Below are 25,425 nucleotides of genomic sequence, written 5' to 3'. Positions count from 1 at the left end.
AAGGGGAATGATCCGATTTTCCATTTATTTATGATTTCTGGCTGAGAAGAATTGTCACAACAAATAAGTAATCCACTCAACACAGGTTTTGTCACTTTTTTTTTCTTCTGATAAGTTAATCTGATAATTGTGGATCCAGAAAGTATTCTCTAAGAAACAGTTCCGGGGCTGGGGAAGCTGTGATTTGCTCCCTTGGTTTAGCAGCCAGGTATAAATAAGCAAACATTTAAAGGCAGTACACAGTATTTTTCTATTTTCTTCTTAATCACCTCAGTTTCACACTCCCAGAGAATCAGTGATCATCATAGCCGTTTGTTTTATTTGCAGTTTTGCTTTCATGGTGAGGAAGTGCAGCATCTCGGACAAAGGCCTGCTAATAGTGTAATGAGGAAGGAAGACAGAACACTCTTCGGCAGCTGTGTTGTATCAGTTGCGACCACAGAGGTCTCTCGTTCAAGACCACATCCTTGCAGCTCCACTCATCATTAATCCGAGTAACTGATTCCCATGCACTGCTCTTCACCCCGAGACGAGAAGAAAAGCAGCCATGAGTTTATCTACGGCTGTGAGAGGATTTGTGGCCGTTATTTTCTCTATTTCAGGTACTGAACATTTACGTTTTGTTTTCTAGAATGACTTTTTTGATGTAATTTAGTTGCATTTACACAATGTGCCATAAATATTTCATTGAAAGGTAATAATTCCCTTTTAAACTCAGATTTCCCTTCCTGTATGGTTGGTCAGACATCCTGTACATCTATTTGTTATGCCTAACAGAATATAGTGATCCAGCCTGGAGATTGGTGAACCCAAGCATAAACATACCAATATAAAAGACTAAAAGTATTCTCTTCATCTAAAATTCTAGAGTCACTTCCAGTCACAGACCTGGCCGGTGAACAGCCCGCATGAATGCATCGCTTTTGCATTTTAGTTCAAGAAAAGTTTCACATTTAGAAAATGATGTCGGTTTACACAGAATTCTAACTGTAACAGTAGCTGTCGTTATCATGTCATAGACGACCGGAAGCCTTTATTTGCGCTATTTCCAAACACTCGTGTTTTCTGTATCACTGTGCGTAATGGCACAGGCGGAGATAACAGTGAATTGATTTTATACCATTTATTCAAATATATGTAGTTGAGAGACACGTTTTGTGTCTTATATACCATTAAACTATGTTACAGTGATTAATACAGCAATAATTATAGTTTACAGCAGTAATACACATTTTTAATGATAATGGTAATTATCTCCACGAGACACAAATGGTATTTGTCTGTCTGCAGTCCGCTGCGTGCGTAACGTGTCCAAGGCTGACAGAGTGTCATCGATCATGAAATACGGTCAATACGTTCAATACGAAATGATTCGGGCTGCATTGGGCCGTGAATGTGGGTGATTCTTACAGTATCTAAGCAATGAATGAAGAACTTCTGTTGTGCAGATAAATCTGTAGTCCCAGAGAAGTGGTGCGCCAGAGCGCAGTGTCATCACACACAAAAATATCAAATACTGAAATTATTATAGATGTTTGTTTTTTTTTACATAATACAGAATTATTTTACAATGATTTTGTATTTTAAATTGGTATTTTAATGAATTAATTCTACATTTAATGACACTGACAGGACATTTAATGATGTTAATGCTGAAGAGAAAGTCATGAAGTGATGATGTTCAATTCCAGACGGTGAGAAAACTGATATGATATGCCTGATATGAAACTACTGCCTCCTGGATGGTCTTGTGACTTGTGGTAATGAAGTGAGTTCCTGCCATATTGTTATTTCTAAAGTACCTTGGAACTTTTCTGGTCACCACAAAACCTTACAGGCAACCCAAAGCCATCTTTGCGCAGTAATTCTTTAGTAAAAATCCCTACATATGACATGCATTGACTTGTAGTTCTTAATTCCTATTTTGCAGTAAGCTCACATCAGTTAAATGTGAGAATCATCCAGTATTTAAATTTCTCACCATTAAGTCCAGCTGGTGTTCCATCCTTCAACTGTTCTTTTTTTAGTTGAAGGTGTTGATGAGTTTCACATCAACATTTTATCTGCAGTGTCACGGTACAGAGATCACAAACAGGAAACTCATTTGTCCTGTTGAACTTTCTTTAAAGTTACTGGACCAGAAGAAAATCTTTAAAATATACTTGCCACACATGGTATCACTTCTGTACAGAGAATAAACCAATACATGAAAAAAAAAAAAAAAAAAGACCATTACCACTCACTTCCACAAATTTCCAACCCACAGTTGCCTAAATTGATCACACCAAAGTCGATGTTTACAAACAAACTTGTAGCCAGTAAAAATTGTGTTTATGCTTCGCGAACTGATGTCATCATTGGAAAAGTGGATTTCTGGGATATGAAAAAAATCAAGATTTGACCAATTCAGCCAAAAAAAAAAAAAAAAAAAGCCAGACTATCTCAAAGAAGGAGTATTCAAGCCCCGAGATTAGTCTCAGATGTTGTAAAACTAATCGTTGATCGTTTTTCCAGTTGCAAATCGAGAGTGCGTGAGTGTACAGCTGGGATCCTGACCAATCAATGACTCGGGAAACTTCTGGAGTTTCCGTGACGTTAAGGACGTCAAGACACCGGATGTTCAAATTTAAAAGCTGGAAATATGTGTTTGTCTGTGTGAGAAGGTGATATTCCCTTCTCCCTTTAAAATAAAGACTCGAGGACACCTGCACACTGTGGAAAAACGGGAGTGCTTGTGAACATGGGGAGTGTGGGTTGGAGACGGGTTGTGGCGTCGCGTCACCCGCACTGGCATGGGTGGGGCCGGAGTGCGCCTCAGCGCACATTTTGCCACAACAGAGACGGAAAATCCATCAATCACCACGGCTGACAGTAGTTATCAAACATCCTGGGCCTGTAGGGAGGTACCTCCTACATCCCGGGTCAGTGGCTACAGTATAACTTCTGTATAGTGGCAAAACTCCCAACAGAACTCACCGCACGCACTTCCTGCACTGGACCGTCAGACTTTTCCTCAGCGGAGCACGCGCCACTGGAGGAGCTGCATTTCAGCCGTCAAACTGTAGATGGCACAGTCCACTGGGTGTAGGGGTGCACTGTTTGTATAGGTACGTGTAAATATGTATAGTGAGGAATTGGTGACGGGTTAAAATAGTGTATTGTATATGGGTTGAACTTTATAATGGTTTTTCTGTTTGCTCAGATACTTTATTATTAGAATTTTTCAGTCATGTTAATTTCGGGTGGGTTAACACCCCTTGGACATTTGTTTTATTCCGGCCTGTCCTGATTGGCCAAATTAAGGGTGGGGCGGGCCTTATTTAAGGGGGCACACCTTCAGTGTGAGAGGGGGGGCAGACTGAATTAGCAAGTCTGTGGAGGGAAGCCTGCTGTGAGGCTGGGAGTGAATGAGTTTTTCAACATTTGCAAAAAGAACCTTTGAAATAAATCTCATTTAATTTTTGAAACGACTGTCACCTCATCCTTTTCTCATCCTCGCAACCACCACCAGGCCGAACACATCCCGAGTCGGGGTGACCGCCTCGGTCCCTCACAGTCTGAGTGTAATGAAAACTTAAGCTGGCTCCGACATGTTTCCCCGAGTGGATTCTGGGAGAGGAACTTTAAGCTGCAGTCGCAGCAACACAGAGTTGCCTTTTGTTTGTTTTGGCGAGTGGACGTTAAGCTAACGCGCGTCATCGCGCGTGCACAATACCGCGCTTTAAGTCAGCAGTCTCTCTCTCTCTCTCTCTGTGGATTCAATCTTTCAGCTATATGAGCCATCTTAAAATGTTTTCGCCATTTGTTTGTTTTGACCTTTGACCTTTGCTGTTTAAGCTTGTTCAGTTCGGCTCTTTTAGTAGTTTTGATTTTCAGCGATTTCATTTAAGCTGTTCCTTTCCACATTTTCTCATGGATTTTCACATTTTTCATCTGCTTTTAGCCACTTCAGCTATTTTTTTTTTGGAGCATTAACATTTTTGATTTAGTTGTTGCTTTGACTTTTCAATATTTTGACAGTTTTTGTTTTTTCTGTTTTCAGACCTTTTGTCAAATTTTCTCTTTCAAGCATTTTCAATGTTTTAGTTTTAGTTTTTAGAATTAATTCATTTTTAAATTTCTCGCTATTTTAGACATATTCGTTATTTTATTTTGTAAATGTTTTTCATGTGCAGATTAAAACAAAGGTTTAATTCAACTAAATTTCAGGAAAGCTTTATGGAGCTGCCATAAATCAACCCCTGAACCACAGGTTGCAGACCGCTGGTCCGAGAGTTTCCAAGAGTGTTGGAAAAGTTGATTTAAATATACAAACTGTTCATTCTGATAGAAGAATGGTGCTGATATTTATTATAAAAGCATTGTACACCACAAAGATGTATCACAGCTGTGTATTACAAATGATTTAAAGAGAAAAAGTCACCACTTTCGATTCTAAAATTGTATTTATCATGATAGTTTGGCTGTTCTTTAATCTGATTTCCTAACATAGCAACAGCAGCATGGTGTGTGACTTCCTGTCTCACTTACGCCTTCTATAAAAGGAATGGTGAAGCGCGTGTCTGATAAAAGCAGCTGACTGATGTGGGAAGTGGAAAATTAAAAGACAACTCTTGTGGCGCACAGCACAACCAAAGATAAAATCTTTAAATGCAAAGATAAAAAACTACAAATATACATGAGCAAACAAAACTGAAAACTGAGGATGCACATATAATGAACATATATCCTTATACATCAAAGATATTTAATTGTGATTAATCAAATCATCCACAGCAACCCTGTGATCAATCTGAATAAAAATGTTAATCGTTTGACAGCACTCATTTAAATGTTATACTTGATGGCAAAAAAACGGAAGTGAGAGGCACTAAAGCAGAGGAATCTCAGGAAATGTTCCTGAAAGAGAACAATTCAAGAACTGCCTACTTCTGAAGGCACTCCTAGGAAATAGAATTGCATTATTAAGTATGGTGTCAGGTCCGAGAGTTCGCGGTGTACTGTTAATTCTGGTAACTTTCACTTCCCTGTGTGAATCTGATGGAGGTTTCTGATGTGTTCTCTGTTGCAGTGACACAGGGTCAGACCGACTGGGGAGTGAACTACAATTCAGCTGAGATCTGTGCCTTAAAAGGATCAAGAGTGGACATGTCCAGCACCTTTAATTATCCTCTCAGCGTAAATGGACTAAATACTATAGTGGAGCAAATGTTCTGGTACAAGAAACTAGTAAACGAAGAACCTGTGGATCTGAGAACAGACTCCCAGTATGCAGGTCGTGTGCGATATCGCTGCAGTGAGAAAAGCTGCACTCTGAGCATCACAGACCTGACAGAGAGCGATTCGGCTCTGTACAAGTTCAGGTTCATCACAAACCAACCAGGTGGGAGTTTTACCGGCCAAACAGGAGTCCGTCTGTCTGTCACAGGTAGCAACAGTTTTTCAAATCCATTAAATAACGTGAAATGTTCAGCATTTATCACCTTTGATCACGGCTAACATGCTGTCTTTGTTTCTTTGCACGCTCAGGTCTGCAGCTGCAGCACAAAAAAACATCCTCGTGCATCATTAAGTCCTGCACATGGTCAACAATGGAGTGTAGAAGCAGTTGTGCACCTCAACATTCTTCCTACATCTGGTACCAAAATGGGAAGAACATTGAAAAACCAAACCCATATTCAGATTATATTTATTCTGCATTCAGCTTTTCCTGTGCTCTGAAAGGCTATGAGGATTTGTCCTCTCCCACAGAGTGTAGGTATACTTCATAATACTGTTTCATAGGCCGCAGCTTGAGCTGATGTAAAAAGATCTATTAAAGCTTTTGACGGAGGTTTTATATATTCATTTCCAGGTGTCCCCAGTGGTCCATGCACTTCGTTGACATATGCTGAGAGAAGCATCTGTGCCTTCATCGGATCATCAGTAACCATTTCTTCCACATACAGCAGCAAAGATAATTATGTCAAAGGGCCAGAATTCTGGTTCCGTCAACGAGAGACGACCACGCAGCCTGAAGATCTTCGAAGAGACCCCCGATACACAAGTCGAGCTCGGCTTAATATGAGGAATAAGGGACGCTCCACACTGACCATCGAGAACTTGACCGAGAGCGATTCAGGAGAATATCGCTTCAAATCTGGAGGGAAAAGTGATGAGTGGACAAATACTTTCCCTGGAACAATTCTGATAGTCACAGGTAAAAACGAAAGGTAGCGTATGGTACAATGTTACACCCAGTAGTGTAGTACCAGGGTATACATCATATATCCACTTATTTTTCAGTCAGCATTGAGTACAACCTCTTCCAAATCCCCCCCGACGCTCCACTCCGGTGTATCCGTGTATCGATGATCCATTTTTCCCCCCTTGAATGATGAAGGCATGTAAATAATTGAATAAAATGAAAATAGTAGTAAATTCTTAAATACAACAGTCAACATCAAACACAGTAACTATACATAAGCTACATTCACGCTGTGCAGTGACTATAAACAAAACTAATCAAAACAACTATATACAGAAGGACTCATGTCTTCTTAACATTTGTAGTAGTATTGATTGGGCATTGCTTTACATTTGAATCACTGTAAGCATTTCCATTTCAAGAGGTATTAGTAATAACACATTTTAATATAACCATGTTGAAGGTGAATTTTTTAACTTTTATTTTATGGCGACCCCTGGAGGCCTCGGCGTTTACCTATATTGCCTGTGACTTAACTGTCGATCCAATTGGATTTTAATGAGCAATCAAGATAAAAAAAATATATATATGTGATAGTCTAAACGTTGCACTTGTTCTTTTACCGTACACGTAATGTGCTGAATCTATGAGAGGGGAGGTGATAATGTCTGTTGCTGTGTGTTTGACTTTTTCCTCCTCACGTACAGATCCAGATATCGAGGTGCAGGTGATCTGGTCTCCCTCTGGTCCAAAGCTGATCTGCCACAGCAGCTGTTTACGTCCTGGCCCTTCCTCTTTTGAGTGGTACAAGAATAGAGAGAAATTACACAACGAAAATTTGTTCCTATACGAAGGAGTCGTTGATGGTGACGACAATCACTTCTGTGTTTACGACGGCTACCGCTCTCCCTCAGTGTGTGAGTTCACTGCACAGTACCTTTACAGAAACCACAAGACTGCAGCATCTCTGTGTGACAGGACGACACTAACGCTGCGTTTTTAACTGAAAACTTTAGTTTGTACATATGATAGAGAGCAGGGATACTCATAACAATTCCAGAAACCTGCAGTATAACAGGAAAAAAAACGAACGAATTGGATTAACAGAGGCACAAATACTGACCCTTTATGTGAAGTGCGCTGAAACTGCTGTAGCAATAAAAAGTGGAAAAAAGTGTGTGCGCATAACTACTATTGTGGAGAAGCAATTGATTACACACTCACACGTGATGTTCTATACAATAATTGTCATTTTTGTTTAACCAAGTTAAGTTAGGATAATAGAAGGTAAAACAGGAAATGATAAAAACATCAATATTGGTCTGATTGTGATATATTTACTACTAAGGAAGACTAGAAGTCTGATATTTGTTGGTTTATCATGCCTAAATGTAGGACTATAACTCAATAGAAACACTGATGCTTTCCATATTTAACATATTATTCGAAATGCATATACAATGTCGTATGTTGCTGTACATATCCCCACAGCCATAATATTATGAACAGCGAAAGCGACATCAATGAAACAACCACTAACAATCGTTTTGACCATTTAATGTAATGAAGCTGTTAATGTCATAACTTGCCTATTATGTAATCAAGTACCATTACAACCGTATCTGAGGGACTATGTGGCCTCATTGAATAACTATGATCACCATCCACTACTACTATGTTTGAAAAGAAAACTGCACATAAACTGGAAATCTTTTATTTCCTGGAAATGTGATACAATTGATGTATTATTGCCTTATTGGGCGCAGTTATTCAATTTTCAATTTCTTATTGCCACTTCATTAGCAAGTTATGAAGTCACCTGCCATTATTACAGTATTGGTTTCAACAGTATCACACCCTCTTATTACACACTATCTCATTACCATGGTACTTGTTAGTGGGTTGGGTATATTGTGTATATTATGCAGCGGGTTAACAAAGAGGACACCATGATCATTTCATACTTCTAGTCACACATTTAACCTTAAATTCTCACATGTGGTGCATCTGAAAGCCACTGAATGTCAATGCATGTTCCTGTTTTACAGATGCTCCAACAGTTCCCAAAGTGTCGATGAGCAACTCTGGTGACGTTATTAAGGACAGTTCAATGTCTCTGAAGTGTAGCAGTGACGCTCATCCACCAGCTGCATGTTCCTGGTATAAGACGAACCAAAAACTGGTTAACAAGAAGGAGCTTGACTTTGGGTCCATCCAGCCCTCGGACTCTGGAGAGTATCACTGCATGGCTGAGAATGAGCTGGGACGCACTGTGTCCAAAGCTGTCGTTATTAATGTGAAATGTGAGTAAATCCTCTATGCCTTCAAAATTACAAAATATCTCAGGTTTGGCTGAGTTCATGTGTGAAGGTAATCAGATTAAACAGAGTCTGAGGCCCTGTTTGCACGACAATGTTTTCAAGTGGAAATGAAAACCTTTCATAGCATTTTGGGTGTCTGTTTACACGACAATGGTGCTCGGAGCCACTGAGAATGCAACATTTACAAAATGCATCGACTCAGTCTCCGTGGAATCACAAGAAAGTGCAACTCTTTGAAAACAGTCTGCCTCCGTCTCCATGGAAACGGAAGGAAAACACAACTTTTCTGAAACACTGCTGTTGCACACGCGCACCCCAACCAAAGTAAATAGTGTATCTACTCATGCACAAGTAGACTGGCATTAACAACAGTGTCTGCCACCAGAGTGCCATGACTCCCAGTCCATATTCCCCCCCCCCCCCCCACAAGCGCCAAAGCGAGGCCTTGGCATGCTCACTACATCATTTTCAGCCATTCTGCCATTTCCAAGTAAACAAACATCCTTTTCAAAACGTTGCCGTGTAAAAGTGAAACTTTTCTGAAACAAAAAAATGCAAAAACAATGTGAAACGTTGTCACGTAAACGGGGCCGAAGTGCTTTCCTCGGACCCAGCAGCTGTCTCCAATAAAATTCAGTTTGCTTCTTTCAGATCATCCAAGAAACCCCTCAGTGTCTGTGAGTTCGTCTGGTGAGATCGTGGAGGGAAGCTCAGTGACTCTGACCTGCAGCAGTGATGCTAATCCAGCAGCGACTTACACCTGGTACAAGGGGACACAACGTCTGTCAAGAGAGCAAAAAGGCCTTCTTCAGCTTACCTCCATCAGCTATAACGACAGAGGGAACTACTACTGCAGATCTGAGAACCCACATGGATGGACCAACTCTACGCTACTATACTTAGATGTCCAGTGTGAGTCGGAAACACCCATCAGGTCCGCGGGTTGCCAGATTAGACATATTTGGAACTACTTGCGCTGATTTTAAAAACAATCAGGTTTTTTGATAATCACAGAAAAAAAAAACATGAACACAATAGTTGCTGTTATGTGTGAAGAAAAGGGTAGAAAAACTTAAACTTTTTAACAAATTGCTGTGTCTTTTCACTCATTACCGTTCATTGACTTTGAGCCATCATCAGTGATGGTCTTTGGAGAATCCAGTGTCACTCTGAATTACCGGTGTCTGGATTTCAAAAACAAAACAAACTAATAACAGAACAATGTCCACAAGAAAAAACAAGTAATAAATTCAACAGCACTGGACAAACTAATAAATCAAGTTTCCAACATAACAAGCAACTCAATATAGAACAAATAAAGAAGAGAAAAAAGGGGGTGAAATAAAGAAAGCGTACAAATAAGCAGGATCGCATGAGGAGGTTTTTTTCGAGAGAGACTAACATTTGTTTCCTTGTATTTTCTCCTCCAGATGCTCCAAAGCTTCCCTCAGTGTCAGTGAATTCATCTGGTGGGATCAAAGAGGGAAGCTCAGTGACTCTGCTCTGCAGCAGTGACGCGAACCCAGCAGCGAATTACACCTGGTACAGGGAGGATGAAGACTCGCCAAGAGCACACGGTCAGACCTTCATCATCGACAACTTCAGACCTGAACACAGTGGGAGTTATTACTGTGAAGCTGAGAACACCAGAGGACTTCATAAATCCGCCTCATATCTGACAACGATAGCGGGTCAGTCTGGCGCTCAGTAATTTCTATTCAGAATCTTCATTCAGACGGTTTAATAAGTGATGAAATGGTCTTGACACAATCAAACGTCACGGAAACCGCCATTGTTTTCTTCTGGCTCTCCAGGCTCATGGAACTCAGCAGCTATTGGAGTATCAGCCTTCAGCATCTTGACTCTGGTGGTCCTCGCTGTCTTTTTTTGTATGAGGTTAATGTCACAATGAGCATTTTCATTATTATACAAAACAATTTATCATATGTTGGCTGAATGCATTGATAAATTTAACCATTCATTCCTTAATTACGTGCAGAAGATCTAAGCGATTTAAACATCACAGTCAGGAAGGAGTGACGTCTGCCAACACAGAACAGGTGAGAAAGTTAAAAATCATTGAAGTCTAAATTCACATGTAGCATTGTGATTTACGTTTTATATCTGAAAATGTTTGTTCTGGATGTATGCAAGGTTAAAACCCCTCTCTGAAGAGAAAACTTTATGAAAATGTTTTGAATTGGTTGCTGGGAACGGCCTGAAATGCAACGCAAAACCTAGTCAATCTCTTCAGTTCTGCATTAATATGGGAACAATGCAAAAACTACATTTTAGATGCTCTCGGGAACTTTGACTTACCTGAATAACAACTATTAACCAATTTTGAAGAATCTGATGGGGCCAACTGATAATTGATCAACCGCCAATCCAGCAGTTTTCAGTTCACATCTCATCCCCCAATTTGCTCCCGATGGTGTGTGTGCAGCTGGCACTGCTTTTGAAGAGTAAACGTGTGTGTGGATGTGACATGTCATACGAAATGCATTGTGACTACTGATCTGGTAAAAATAACAATGTGCCTCCATTATGTCCTCAAAATCACAATGTACCTTTAATATTACTTGAAAATGATAACGTACCTCCAATATTACCTCAAGAAAACGATGTACCTCCAAGATTAACTTAAAAATATCAAAGTACCATCAACATCACCTTTAAAATACTAATGTGCCTCCTGTACAGTGATGCCGGTCACGCGTTAATTAGTAACGAGTAATCTAACTCGTTACTCTTTCCAAACCAGTATTCAAATTAAAGTTACTTATCCAAGTCACTGTATGTTGCTATTGTAGCGTCCTGCGTTGGAAAGGAAGATGAGCTTCTTGTCAGTAAAGCTGCTTTATTATCAAACAGAACCGGGTTCTGCTTCCTCCAAATGAACACACACACACACACACACACACACACACACACACACACACACACACACACACACACACACACACACACACACACACACACACACACACACACACACACACACACACAGTGCATGCGGCCACAGAGTTCAGGTGACTCAGAATCGGAATCAACAAATATAATCGCTAAACCACATCATTGCAACAAAACTGCAGAGATATTATACTATTTCTGTAATTGTCCTGAGTAAAAAGATTTATTGGTAGGAAGCCCCGCCCCCTTTTTCAATCAATCAATCAATGAAAGACTTTATTTGTCCCGAGGGGGGCCATTAGGAGGTTGCATAGAGCAGGTATTGCAAATGAATAAATAGATAACTAGTGCAACAACAGACTATAACGACATCACCGGGTAAATGAATACCAGTAACAGTCAAATCTGATAAGAAAACCGTGAGTCAGATATAAATACAAGAAAGAATGTAGGTCAAAGGTTAGAACGTGTATCAGCAGGAGGCCAGGCAGTGATCAGAACTGAGTTTTTGGTAAAACCAGCTGTCATTTTTACGTTGAGACGGTGGGGGGTGTTGTCGACAGCTCCTGAAAGTAACTAAAGAGTTACTTGTAGTCTAACTTAGTTACTTTTAAAAACAAGTAATCAGTAAAGTAACTAAGTTACTTTTTAAAGCAGTCACTAGTCATTTGTAATTTAATCATTTTTTTCAAGGTAACTAGCAACACTGCTCCTGTATTACCATTCAAATGACGATGTCCCCTCACCGATACCTTAATATTAACTCTTCAGTGTTACCTGAAAATACAGATATGCTAGTAGTCCTCTTTACCACTATATTATCTCACTATACCACCAACATGTCTGCGGGTACTGTAGGGAACACAGGGAGCCATGATGTTGGCTTTTGCTTGCGCCATTATGTTGCAAACCCTGGTTGCGTATTGGGCAGTTTGGCTGTCGATAATGATCCATAATTACCAAAGAATATTGTTAATTATTACCAAAAATTGGAATTTGTTATGCATCAGATAACCTCTGAAGCACCACATGTTTAAACAAGAAATGATAGGCGATTTGGTGATATCAGTCTCATAACATATTAGAGACAATTCATTTGGAATTTAAATTAATAGCGCAATGAATAACAATCACTGAGATTAATAGAAAAGCCTGAAGAATTTCAAAGTTGCTGACATACCTTTGTGCTAATTAATATATAAGAATGATTCCAAAATTATATTTTTATTCACAATGAAACCAAAACAAAACGCACAAATTCTAACTACCTTGGTCTGTATATGCGTGTGTAGATGTGTGTGTGTGAGAGATGAGGGATAGGTTGCGTGATGAGAACTACAAAACAAGATGGTAGATCACAAGAAACTACATTCAAAATGGTGGTCACCAGAGAAGCAAGATGGCTGACCGAGGTCTTGATGTTCGAGAGAACAAAGGAGGATGGAAGCCAGACTGCGTTGCATCGCTATTAACGGCCAATTTTGAAATTCGCATTGTAAAACCTCTGGAGCAGTCCGCGAGTGTTCGATTACATGTATGCCGCTGTCCATGGCACTTTTCCACTTGTACCTACTCAGCCCTACTCAACTCGACTTGCCTTGCCTCGCCTCAGCCTCAGTTGTTTTCCATTACAATATACTGTATGTAGTACCACCACGGCGTGGATGGAGTCATCCGAGTTTTCCCTTCTGTGCACAAGTAATCACCCCCGATATGATGCGGCTCGAACGTGCATTTGATATCAGCTTAAATGAAAAATTGAAGAGTATATTTTGATAGATTTATTGATATTACGAAATGTGGATTGTAACGAGCGTGCTTCACTGTCTGGTGTTTAGGTTTTACTGGTGCCCCAGTTAACTGGTGACCTCTGCCACAAGCCATTAGTAGCAGGTGATGTTAAAATGAGACAAACAAACAGTGCAATACTTTAAACTATATATGAAATCCCAACAGCACATAGATGTTGTATAATGGTATTACTCCACAGCACAGTGATTGAACAAAAACACAACAAATGTATTTTTCTGCAATGTGGGTTACAAGTTGTCTTCTTCCTGTCAGATAAACATGGGTCCAGTTCACAACACTCCATCAGACGCAGAAGAAAGACCAATAGAACCAGAGGAAGACCGTGACTACAGCCTTATCACGTCCATTCAGAGCCAGCAAGAGGCTGTGTATTCAAACATTAGCAGAATCACGCCGCAGACAGAGAAAGTTGAAGAAGAGGATTGTTTTGACTACAGTGTCATCACATTTGATCACATTGCAGGGTGAGTCTTTGTAGAACAGGAACACAACGTTGGTTAAAGATTATGACATTGTGAATGGTGTTTTGTGTCTTTCTGCAGAACAAGATATGAAGAAAAAGGAAATGAATCAATGACAGTGTACAGTACAGTCAACAAAAAAGATGTGACAACTTGACACAAGTTGTTATTGTAAATGTTTGCTTGGCATTGTCATTTTGATACAGATAAAATGGGGTAATGCATGTTTTGTTTTAAATGCATGCATTGCTTGTAACAGTTTTTGTATGTATGTATGTATGTATGTATGTATGTATGTATGTATGTATGTATGTATGTATGTATGTATGTATGTATGTATGTATGTATGTATGTATGTATGAAAACACATATACACATACACATTAAAATTAAAAATTTTGCTCAAAATGGGGCAAAAAAAAATTATGCAGAGGAAGTAGAGGAACTTCACACTGTGGTTTGAATGTTTACCCGCATTGGAAACACGGTCATTGGGATCAATGTCACTGAAAATCTTTTAAAGTACATCAGTACCTTTACTTTCAGTGGAATGATATTCATTGGATTTAGCCCACTCTTTTATATTTACAATAAATTCATCATTCAGCATGAATGTACATTCAACTGTTACGCGACAGCTCATGATGCATGAAATCCAATATTTCTGCAAGTCTTGGGCAGATACAAGATTGGTTTGAAATAAATGGTTAATAAAATCCCCCAGACACATGCCATATTGTGTGAAGTTTTAAGACAATGATAGTGATATTCAGTAATCCAAACTGCATTTAAAGGGTTAAATTCCTGGACCCAACTCAATATTCAGAAGTGTCATGTAGGATTGAAGCTGGTTAAGAGAATTATGTAGAAGTAGTCTGAAAAATATGAATCTTTACAGCAGTTTAATGGAAGATCTTTGCCTTTATGAAACAGATGTCACAACAGTGCACTGTCAGTACGAACGGACGTTTCTTGGTAGTTGACTTATTCAGCATATTCAACCTCTGAAGAGGAAGTCTTCTCGTGTTCAGTTCGCTACCACAAACCACAACAGAAATCTGCAGTATGTTTTACTTCAACAAAACCTTGGAAATTTTTTCCTTCATGACCAGTTTGATTGACGACTCAGAGGATCGGCGATGAGTTTAACAGCAGCAGCAGCATGCGGATTTGTTGTCGGTGTTTTCTCTTTGTCAGGTACTGTATGTCAACGTTTACATTTCACAAAAGCGAAACTGAATATGCAGGATGTGAAAATAACTTGGTTATCCTTTTTGCCGGTTTGCGATGACAGAACAGGCTTTGATTTAAGATGAAAGATTTTCTGTTGGAACGATTCCCCAGTTTAACTTCTGATTTCCAGTAATTATGGATACGTTGTGGTTAGCCTCCCAGGGAAACTGCAATGTGGAACCAGGACTGGCCGGAGAGCAGCTGGGTCAGTGAGTAGCAAAAGGATATGATGAGGCAGCTTGTTGGGCAGTCAACGTTTTGTTTAGTTGAGTTTTTTTATTTTCCAAAAGTGCAAAGTTTATTGGAAGATTACAGGAGTGTAGCTTCTTCAGCAGCCGAACAGAGAATGATGTGAACAGGCGCCTTAAATACAGTCCACTCAACTGGATTAAACAATTACAAACTCCATGGTTGATACCAGGTAACATCAGCTTCATGAAACCAAAAATCACAACTTAAATGAAAGAAAACCAAATTGACAAATAAACCTCAAAACCAAACATCTAAATAATAAACTAAATTATAAACTCTGCTAAAACTAAATGCAACACACGAGCTTGCTCTTCCTCTTGGTTCAGCCCGGACCTATTTTAAAGATGTGTGCTCCCTGGGGGAATCTTTTGCCGAGACACAGGAGACGGTGAGTGAAAAGCTTTTACACTCGCGTACTGCAAAACACTCTCACCAACACCTTAAAAACATTCAGCACAAGCACATCAACACCCGCAGGAATCAGCTGCTCTCATCCCACAACAAAAGCTTCTAACGAATAGATTTAAAATGACCACCATGTGCAATCTTTTCTATGTGCAAAACTTACTACATTATCCTTAAGTGCTGTGTGTTAAAGTGCTTTGTGAACATCTAAAGTGCTGCGAGTGAGCACGTGGGTAATGAACTGGCTGTTCGTTACGATGCTCCTCAGGGGTTCATGAAATGAATATAGATTCATTTGAACCTGTATTTGTTTCCCCTTGTTGATGTCATCAGTGGACATGTAATTGATTTTCACAGCTCGTGACACACAGCTTGTACATTTCCATGCCTCCTGGAGACATGCAGCCAATTCAACTTTGTAATTTTAATTTAGATATTAAATCTTGGGCGACAGAAAACATCTTCCAGCTCAATAAGAACAAAACTGAAGTTTGTTACTGGTCTGAAGGTGAGGAGAGAGAAACAATTGTCAAAACTACACCTGTCAAAACGTCGGATCAAGTAAAGAACCTGGGCATCATTTTGGACATTTTGGCATACTTTATTCCACACGTAAAGCATGTTCACCACATGCCAGGATACCATGACACTAGTAATAAGGGTATTGCAGTGGTAACGACTTTTAAAAGTCTTTGTATGCTAGAAATTTCGTTTAAAAGTATGAACCCTCAGGTCCACAAACACCAGCCTTTTAATCATTCACACCATTGATACAGGAACTTGTGGTGAGGCTGCTTTCCTGCACGACGCTCCTCGCAGCCTGTCAGAGAAGAGAGAAGACAGAGCAGAGAGCAGAGAATGTTCATGTTTTTAAAACCTTCCTTTTAAATAAGCTTTTTAACTAAAGCCCACCTTTTTACCTGTTGTGGGATTTCAGAACTGTTATTTATTCATCTTTGATATGTACGTATATACAACGGCAAAGGGGGTGGATATCACTAAATCTAACCCAAACCTCAAATTGTCCGTTCATCTCAAAAGCTGTCGTCCCACCTGGTGACGCATCTGTCCAGTCCTTGACATTCAGTTTGAGGTGTCTGTGTTTGAGTCCCCATTTGCAGGAAGAGCATCTGGTGTTTCAACTAACCAAGCGAACCATGTAAGTGATAACGACTTGTTGTGGCAGCTCCTGGGGGAAAAGGGGCAGCCTAAGAGAGACTAAGGGACAAATGTATAAAGGCCCTGTTCACGTGACAATTTCAAGTGAAAGCGGAAAGACATTTTCTGGAGCCACAAAAAATAAAACTTTTGGAAAATGGCTCCCAAGGTGGAACATTTTGAAAATACTCCGGGTGCCTGCGAATAGTCCCTCCTGTCTCCTTTCCAATCCACTTTTCCTTAACCCCCGGAAGTGTTTAAGTGGCGGCCATGATGAGGGACATTTGAATTCCCTGAAAGCTAAGGAAATGGAGCCTCAATGATTCCTTTAGAGCAGCGGTCTCCAACCTCGGTCCTGGAGAGCCCCTGTCCTGCAGGTTTGAGCTCTCTCCCAGTTGCAATACACCTGATTGCAATGAGGGGCTCGTTATTGGGCTTTTTCACAACCTTGGTGACGACATCATCATTAGATTCAGGGATGCTGAAGCAGGGAGAGAGCTCAAACATGCAGGACAGGGGCTCTCCAGGGCCGGGGTTGGAGACCCCTGCTTTAGAGGCTCCTTTAGCATAGGAAACACTAATACATCCTTTATCAAAGAAGACTTGATCAAGCTGCCCCACAATTCCTTGTGGCGACAACATTTAAAGGGATCCGCTCGTCCGAACGTTTACGGAAACTCACGATGCCGGAAAAAGGACGCAGATCATGTAAGTTACCAAAGCAATATTCTGCCTTGAACAACTTTAAATAATCTAAAACCCACATCTTAACTATGTTATGCAGCCTATTGACAGTTTGCATTAGTTATTTATTCACCTGGTAGCCTTTTTTCCTTTGATTTCAATTCAAAAATTGTGATATTTGAGATTATATCAGTGGTTAGAGGCACAGGGGAAAGTGTTATAAATGTGCTTTCAATAGTCCATTTTCAGACTTTTTTTGTAGTTTTTTTTTTTTTTTTACCACGGGAGACCTCACTAACCTTCACCACCTTTGGATTATTATTACGTCACTCAGAAGAAGTGTGGTCTGATTGTCAAAACAACATGATTGACTTTCTCTAACTCCTTTAGGAAGTCTCCTAACTCCTTTACCTGTGACGTCATCCATCGGGGTGAAGGAAAAGTGGATAGGAACGGAGATAGGAGGGATTGTTCAGACACACCCTCTGACTCAAATTTATTTTCTACAATTACTATTTTCTACTTCTTATTATTCTATACACTGCTGCTATATCATCAATAGCTTCCTCTACCAACGTGTCTGACTCCAGTAAGACCACATTACTATTCAGGTCTTTCAACCAAACAGTTCCAGTCTTTGAAACCACCGCCCTGCATGCTTTAGATTCTCTTACAAACCACATTCGAAACAACGTTTCACGTCCTAGATTTATTCACTGATAGCAGCTATGACTCTGTCCAATAAACAGCTTGTTTACTGAGGTTTTTAATCCTGACTGTGGTTTCTGTCTGTGTTACAGTGGTACACGGTCAGGATGACTGGGGAGAGACGGACTCGACTCCGTTATGTGCAGTAGAAGGAGGAACAGTGTACCTCACTTGCACCTACAGATACTTAGACAAAATAAATTATCAAACCCAAGTCCTTAAACAATTGTGGTTCACCAAAGAGGGTAATACAGCACCAGTGGATCTCAGAACAGACTCAAGCTCCAAAAACCGTTTGTGGCATTATTGCAGTGGATATGACTGCTCCTTGACAATCAGCAACGTGACAAAGGGCGACTCTGGATTGTACAAATTTGAGTTTGAAACAATTCCTCCTTGTCTGGGGGCCATCAAGCTGTCTGTTACAGGTAACGTTTACTATGAGAGTCTCTCTCTCTCTCTCTCTCTCTCTCTCTCTCTCTCTCTCTCTCTCTCTCTCTCTCTCTCTCTCTCTCTCTCTCTCTCTCTCTCTCTCTCTCTCTCTCTCTCTCTCTCTCTCTCTCTCTCTCTCACGATGTGTGTTCTGTGTGTTTCAGATCTCCAGGTGAAAGTGATCACTTCATTGGGTTCCTTCAACATTGAGCTAAAATGTCAAAACCGTTGTCCTCTTCCTCTTGTTTACGTGTGGTATAACAATGGGCGGGTCATAACGAGAGAAACATCATCTTCAATGTTAGTCGTGTTTCAGTCTCCGGACCGATATTCCTGTGCCGTGTCAGGATTCAACAAGATTACCTCGCCATCAGTGTGTGAGTAGTCTTACGTTTTTTAATCAGGTGGAAGACACAACATAAAGCGTGTCTCATTTGAAGGTTCTAAGGGAAATCAGATGTCTTCATCTTTTTTTTCCCCAGATGCTCCAAAGCGCCCCGTTGTTTCAGTCAGTCCCTCTGGTGAGATCATGGAGGGCAGGTCAATGACTCTGACCTGCAACAGTGATGCCAACCCAGCTGCTGCCTACACCTGGTACAAGAAAGGACAACCGTCCTCTGGAAATATCAGTCATGGTGTGCAGCTTGTCTTCAGGGCCATCCGGCCCTCGGACTCTGCAGAGTATTATTGTAAAGCTGATAACAACCTGGGAAGCAAGCTGTCTGAATACACCTCTCTTGATGTGAAATGTGAGTAAAAGTAAATCAACATTATGCTAAACAATGGCCTAAAACACTAAAAAATTCCTGTAGCTTACCAGGAACAACAAAACGTACTGGCATTGAAGCCTGGTCTACTGAAAGAGCAGCTGACCCTCCAGCCGATCCAGAGACAAGAGTACTCACTCACATATAGACATAGACATAAAACACACAGAGCACTCATTCACACATTGAAAGCTAACACAGAATAGAAATACAAAACCAAAAATAATACAGCCAGGGAGATGAGGAATCTGGCTGTTCTTTTGGATTCTCCAACTCTTCCCTCGGTCATGAGTGAAGGGAGGACTCAAAAGCCAGAAAAAGCAGGTGATGAGAGAAGCACTCTTTTTTTAAATTAAATTTTTGGACCAGTATCTTTTCTCTGTTACGAAAAGCAAAAATTCAACTGAATCGGGTGTTTTTGGTTTCACAGGATCAGAAATGAGTTTGGTATAGCCACAGTGCCACAGATGGATTCTGTTATGTAGATTTGTGGATTATAGTTTCACGGACATCAGTGAATACTGACATCTTGCTTGACAAAAAAATGTTGGGGAACTTCCTGTCACTGATTCACCTCAATGAGAAACAATGAGTGGGGGTTCTCCTGGACAGCCTGCTTATCTAATTATGTTAGTTATGGTTCAAAGTTCATAACTGAAGGAAGGGATGTTGACCGACCACAGTCACGCATGGGATATGATCTGCTTACTTGACACACTGAGAATTGCTTCTGACTGATGCACAAGCTATTTATTTACAGCATTTGCCTCCATGGATATGGAATATCTGTCATATCTCCCAGATTGTACAAAAGCTGAGAGGATCTGTGCACAATCTGATTAATTACATCTCAAAACATTTGTGATATTGATGATTGTGCCTTCGGGTGCTCCAAAATATAGGCAAAAGAAAGTTAGTAATATTGATGATGGTATCCCCCATATTTATTTCTTTTGTCATCCTGATGATGTGTGGAAAATTTAAGCTCAATGTCTTCAGATTTATAAGTGGCTCATCACTATCTATTTTATTTCTATTGATTTTTATTGCACTGTATGCAATATGATGACAAAAGAATGCATCTTGGTAAAGTAAGAAAAACGATTTCATAGACAATAAAGGAGTGTCGTACGCTGAACTGTTCAATCTGCAATGGATTTCCTAAGAAGTTGTTATTGTTAAGCTGTCCCTTTAGTAAATTGGATGTTTTTTTTGCAATGAAAGTTGTCCGTCTTTTTTCTTTTAGTTTTTTTCTCCTCAAAAAAATTCTGAAAATATGGGAAAATTTGAAAATGTAAAAAAGCCCGTGGGCCACCTCTTAATATCATTCAAATGAAAAAACATTTTGGGATGTTCATTTGAATGGTACAAGGAATAGAATTAGGGGGTACCATCCATGATTTACGTAGTTCGATTTTTTTTTTGGACCAGCCTATTGTGCCTGTTTTGAAGTGCAGAGTTTGGGTTTCAAATTGCAAGCCAGCTCTTCCTTTAGCAGAGGTTCTGATCTTGTTATTGTGGTGAGATGCAATTTGTCATCAGGCTCACTACAACTTTTGTTTGCTGCCTTTATTAGAAGGTAATGTCACATCTGAGCCAATTGCAAGTGAAGCAATGTCTTTTCTTGAATGTTCTCCAGTTCTAAATCATGCAAAACTCAAAATGAATGTCAGTCTTGGTGTCATTCTCAGTTATACAACGGGACGTCAACATGCACGCATTTTGCAAATATCAATCGGCCTTAATGTCTGTTTTGATCACACCACACCCGCTGCATAATGCCATTAACGGTCAGCGTTATATTTTGATCAGTGTCCCCAGGTAAATACATTGCTGCTGGAGTGATCACTGCTGTTCTCCTGACTGTTGCATTCATCTTTGTGTTCCTGTGGATTCGGTGAGTATCGCTTTTATTTTATTGGTAACAAATTAAATTAGGGGTTTTGGAAATGTGTATCTCAAAACATGTCAATACAACCATTTGCTCATTGCCGATTCTCCTGATAAGCAAAAAGAGAGATGTGAAGGGATCATCAGAGCCTGAAGACAGACCAGACAACATGGGTCAGGTGAGACAGTCATTCTCACACGAACATAAAAAAAGAAAAAAGAAAAAAAGGTTGGAACTCTTTTGAGAAGTGTCACACATCCTTCAGGCTTGTTTTCAGTGATTTCATGTTTGAATATATACTTTTGCTACCGTTCCTCGATATATATTAGAAGCTTTCCTTCTTCACATGGTGCAATAATCCTGCTGTCTAGTCAGCATGTTGATCTGCCACACACAGGTGGAGGGATTATCTCCACAATGGAGAAGTGCTCACTAACACAGATTTAGACACAGCTGTGAACAATATTTGAGCTAAATAGGCATTTTGTGTATACAGAAAAAGTCTTCGATCTTTCAGTTCAGCTCATGGAAAATGGGAGCAAAAACAAAAGTGTGTTGCGTTTATATTTATTTGTTCAATGTAACTGACTCAACTTCAACTGAATACTTGAACTCGATGCATATAATGCAGACAGCTCATGTGTCTCACTGCAAAATTAAAGTAATACACCTTAATAACACGTTCTAAATGAAAACTTCATTTTCCAAATAAATAGTTACCTTTATTCTCAGTCATTGTTATTGTACGGTGACTCTCCTTTCTCAACGTAAACATCTTCTGCTACATGACATAAAAGTGGTTTCATTCTGCAGGGGTTGCCTGATGCTGCACAGCCAGAGGAGCAGTTTGACCTTCACTATGCCAACATCCACTTCATTAACAACCAGACAGACTGTATGTACTCCAACATCGGAGCACATCATGCTCACAGACACATGAAGGGCGAGGATGTTACTGACTACTCTGCTCTTAAGAGTGCAGCCCTGAGGTGAGCAGCGTCTCACACACTCACAATAACCTCACTCATTACTAGGAACTCTTATATCCAGTTGTATTTGTGGTTTTGTTGAATGACGTGACTTCAATTATCTCTCCATCTCAGAAACACGAGCCACGACATCAGAGCTGATCCACCTGAACTGTACAGCACAGTCAACAAAACCTGAGAAACGTCAAGTCTAACTCGACTTCACCTTTTGTGTTTCAACCTCCAGGAGAAGAAGTGACAAAGAGTAAATATAATAGTGATGCATTATAACAGCAAGGGGAGCACATTAAAGTTAATGGTGGAAAACAGAAAACAAACAAAAAAAAAAACCTGCACCAGGCAACATGGGCAGTTAGCACAGAACTGATAACCAAGGAACAACCAGCTTCCTCCAGTCTGGGTGACAAACCAACTCGGTCCATAAACTACTGGGAATTAGTGAAACAAGTAGGCTAAGCACAGAACTGTTTACATTTCATGAAGATGTGTTGATTTGATTACTTGTGGTTTGTCTTCTACTGGTCATGATATGAGGTCAGTAACCTGTAAATCAATGGTAGCTGTGCCTCACACCAACACATGGTGTGCACGCTAATCTAATGGTAGCTGTGCCTCACACCAACACATGGTGTGCACGCTAATCTTTCCTTTACTAACCTGGTAAACTCGCAATCCTACACAAATCACACCAAACACAAGTAAGTGAACACCCCCAGTCGGCCATCTTGCTTTTGTTGCCCGCCAAATTGAAATGTAGTTATTTGTGATCTACTATTTGTAGTTTCCATCACACGTCACACTCTCTCCACCTCTTTCTCTCTCTCTCTCAAACACACACACACACACACACACACACACACACACACACACACACACACACACACACACACACACACACACACACGTATATAGTAGGAGTTAGGATCTGTGTTTTGTTTGCTTTGTCTTCTGTGAATAAATAGAATTTTTGGAAACATACTTGCTGCCTTATTATTGTGCATAAAGGAGAAAGACATGTCGACCCCTCCTGCATAAAGAACTGCAAAATTCTTCAAAATTCTTATTGAGCTAAATCCCAATAGTTTAGTGTATTTTACGAGACTGACATCAACAAAGTGGCTATTAATCTCTGTGAAAGAGGTGGTGAAGGCATCTGATATCATATCAGGTCTCTTTTTTGGAAATAAATAATTATCAGTGATTATCTGTTCGCAGAGTCATTTTCTCAGCGTGGCATAAGACACAGCACAGACACGTATTTCCTCTTTTGTGATCACCCACACCGGGCACACACCATATTTATTTACGCATGTGTTGCACGTCAGCAATTAGATCAGCATTAGTCATATGATCGATCAGCGTTGCCATTGACAACTTGTAAACAAAAACTATAATAAAACACATGTAGCATATAGCAAATCATAACAAAATGAGAGCATAGCTCAACATTATCAATAGCCAAACTGTCCATAAAGTTGAATTCCCAATACCTCTTTTCACAAAAGATCACACTTTTTCTCCCGTTTGATTGACCAGGTGATCCTTTTAATGCTGATTTGTTTCTGATTGTGTCTTATGAATTACCAAAAAGTTCGGCTCGAACAATCACCGATCAAGATCTTACAAAAAAGCTTGACGTTGGCACTTCCTCTTTGTTTGCACAATGTGCATTTTAAACTTGTGAAAAGGAAGGAAGTGTTGTATATTCTAAGAACTTCCCTTCAGTCACCATATATCAGAAAAGAAGAGCATCTTTATCTGCAGTGCCCTCCCCTAGATGGGAATCTGTACTGTGTATATTCTTTACGAGCTGGAATGTTTTGTTGTCTCTGAAGTGGCGATGAAAGACTCAGAGATGAGTCTAACAGCAGCAGCGTGTGGATTTGTTTTCACTCTTCTCTCTGTGTCAGGTACTGTGTCTTCATTTGCCACGAATTGATTTCACTATTAAACAAATGCGGGGGGTTTAAAATAAGCTGTAGGTCCCAACGGTGGGTTTTTGTGTTGGAACTATATTTTCCTCCCGCATTCCAAATGTTTGAGTGATTTTGGTGTCCCGAGATGGCAAGCAGTGCTGTTATTTTATAGACTTCGGTTGCTGTAAGTTGGTGAGTGTGTGTCTGTCTTTAATGCAAAGTTAAAGATTAGAGAGGGTGTTCACATTCTTTCATATAGGAAATTTGGGAACCACTGACCAACCTCCCCACTGTGAGATTAACAGTGGAATAAAAACACTGAAGGAGAAGAATCGAAGATAACAAATCTCCCTGTAACTTGCCATGACAATATGTGCATATAATTGGGTAGTGGTGGCGAGAAGATAAACAGACTTGATCTCAGAAGGTCACAGGTTCAAATCCCACAGGTCACCACTGTGGTTCCCTGAGCAAGACCCCTGGCCTCAATCAACTCCCTGGAGTGCCTTTATGTGGCTGCCCAAATCATTCTCGAAATAGAATGGGTGAATGCGAAAAAAAGAAATTTCCACAAGGAGGTTAATACAATACGATTAGTTTGGTTTAATTGAAAATGTTTTACATTATATCTGAAATGTAAAAAGCAAGAGGACTCCAGTTAAGTGTGTTGGTTGGTCACACTGATTGTGTGTTTTCTGTTTGTGTTACAGTGGTACATGGTGAGGATGACTGGGGAGTGTCTTACTCTTCCACTCAGATCTGTGCTCTGAAAGGAGGAGCGGTCAACATAAGCTGCACCTACAGATTCCATTGATGGTCGAACGACTGAAGTCGTTAAAATACTGTGGTTCATTAAGAAAAATAATGGAATACCAGTGGATCTGATCACAGACGTGACCTACACGAATCGTTTGCAGAATTATTGTGGTGACCATCGCTGCGTATTGACAATCACAGACCTCAGAGATAAAGACTCCGGCGTGTACAAGTTCAACTTTCAAACAAATCAACCTGGCAGAGGCTTTATTGGTTTACCTGGAGCCACTCTGTCTGTAACAGGTAACATGTTCACCAAGTACCTAATAATTTGCCAATTTCTTTTGAAAGCAGTCATATGTCCTGTTTCTCGGTTTTCAGATCTCCAGCTGGAGGTGATCAGCTTTCAATCAGGCTGGATATCAGAATTGGTTCATCTGAAATGTCAAAGCTTGTGTCCTGATCATCATGACTATGTGTGGTTTAACAATGGGCAGGTCATAAAGACAGAAACATCTTCTTCTGTGAAAGTAGTATATC

General features: G+C 40.1%; 2 protein-coding genes across 3 annotated transcripts; both read left to right on the top strand.

The window, feature by feature from the left end:
• Positions 1-428: 428 nt before the first annotated feature.
• Positions 429-14,427, top strand: LOC308110140 (B-cell receptor CD22-like). 2 transcript variants are annotated; one of them, XM_080464248.1, is made up of 12 exons: positions 429-602; positions 5,072-5,428; positions 5,530-5,754; positions 5,855-6,199; positions 6,895-7,104; positions 8,236-8,490; positions 9,160-9,420; positions 9,939-10,199; positions 10,323-10,404; positions 10,508-10,568; positions 13,486-13,697; positions 13,776-14,427. In XM_080464248.1, exons 1-12 carry the CDS (start codon positions 548-550, stop codon positions 13,849-13,851), a joined length of 2,400 nt encoding a protein of 799 aa, XP_080320374.1. In that variant the 5' UTR covers positions 429-547; the 3' UTR covers positions 13,852-14,427. The 2 variants fall into 2 exon arrangements, with proteins under 2 accessions (XP_080320374.1, XP_080320375.1); XM_080464249.1 differs by having other exon boundaries at positions 478-602; positions 5,530-5,758.
• A 273-nt stretch (positions 14,428-14,700) lies between these two features.
• LOC308110141 (cell adhesion molecule 3-like) lies at positions 14,701-22,775 on the top strand. Its single transcript, XM_080464250.1, has 8 exons — positions 14,701-14,891; positions 18,227-18,562; positions 18,731-18,943; positions 19,049-19,315; positions 21,146-21,230; positions 21,342-21,402; positions 22,038-22,213; positions 22,328-22,775. The coding sequence occupies exons 1-8, from the start codon at positions 14,834-14,836 to the stop codon at positions 22,389-22,391; spliced, it is 1,260 nt and encodes a 419-aa protein (XP_080320376.1). The 5' UTR covers positions 14,701-14,833; the 3' UTR covers positions 22,392-22,775.
• Positions 22,776-25,425: the final 2,650 nt, after the last annotated feature.

The sequence above is a fragment of the Lipophrys pholis genome (genome assembly GCF_963383615.2).
Source record: "Lipophrys pholis genome assembly, chromosome: 5".
Classification (NCBI taxonomy): Eukaryota; Metazoa; Chordata; class Actinopteri; order Blenniiformes; family Blenniidae; genus Lipophrys; species Lipophrys pholis.
Note: the sequence above shows the minus strand (reverse complement) of the source record. Positions and strands in the feature narration are given on the sequence as shown.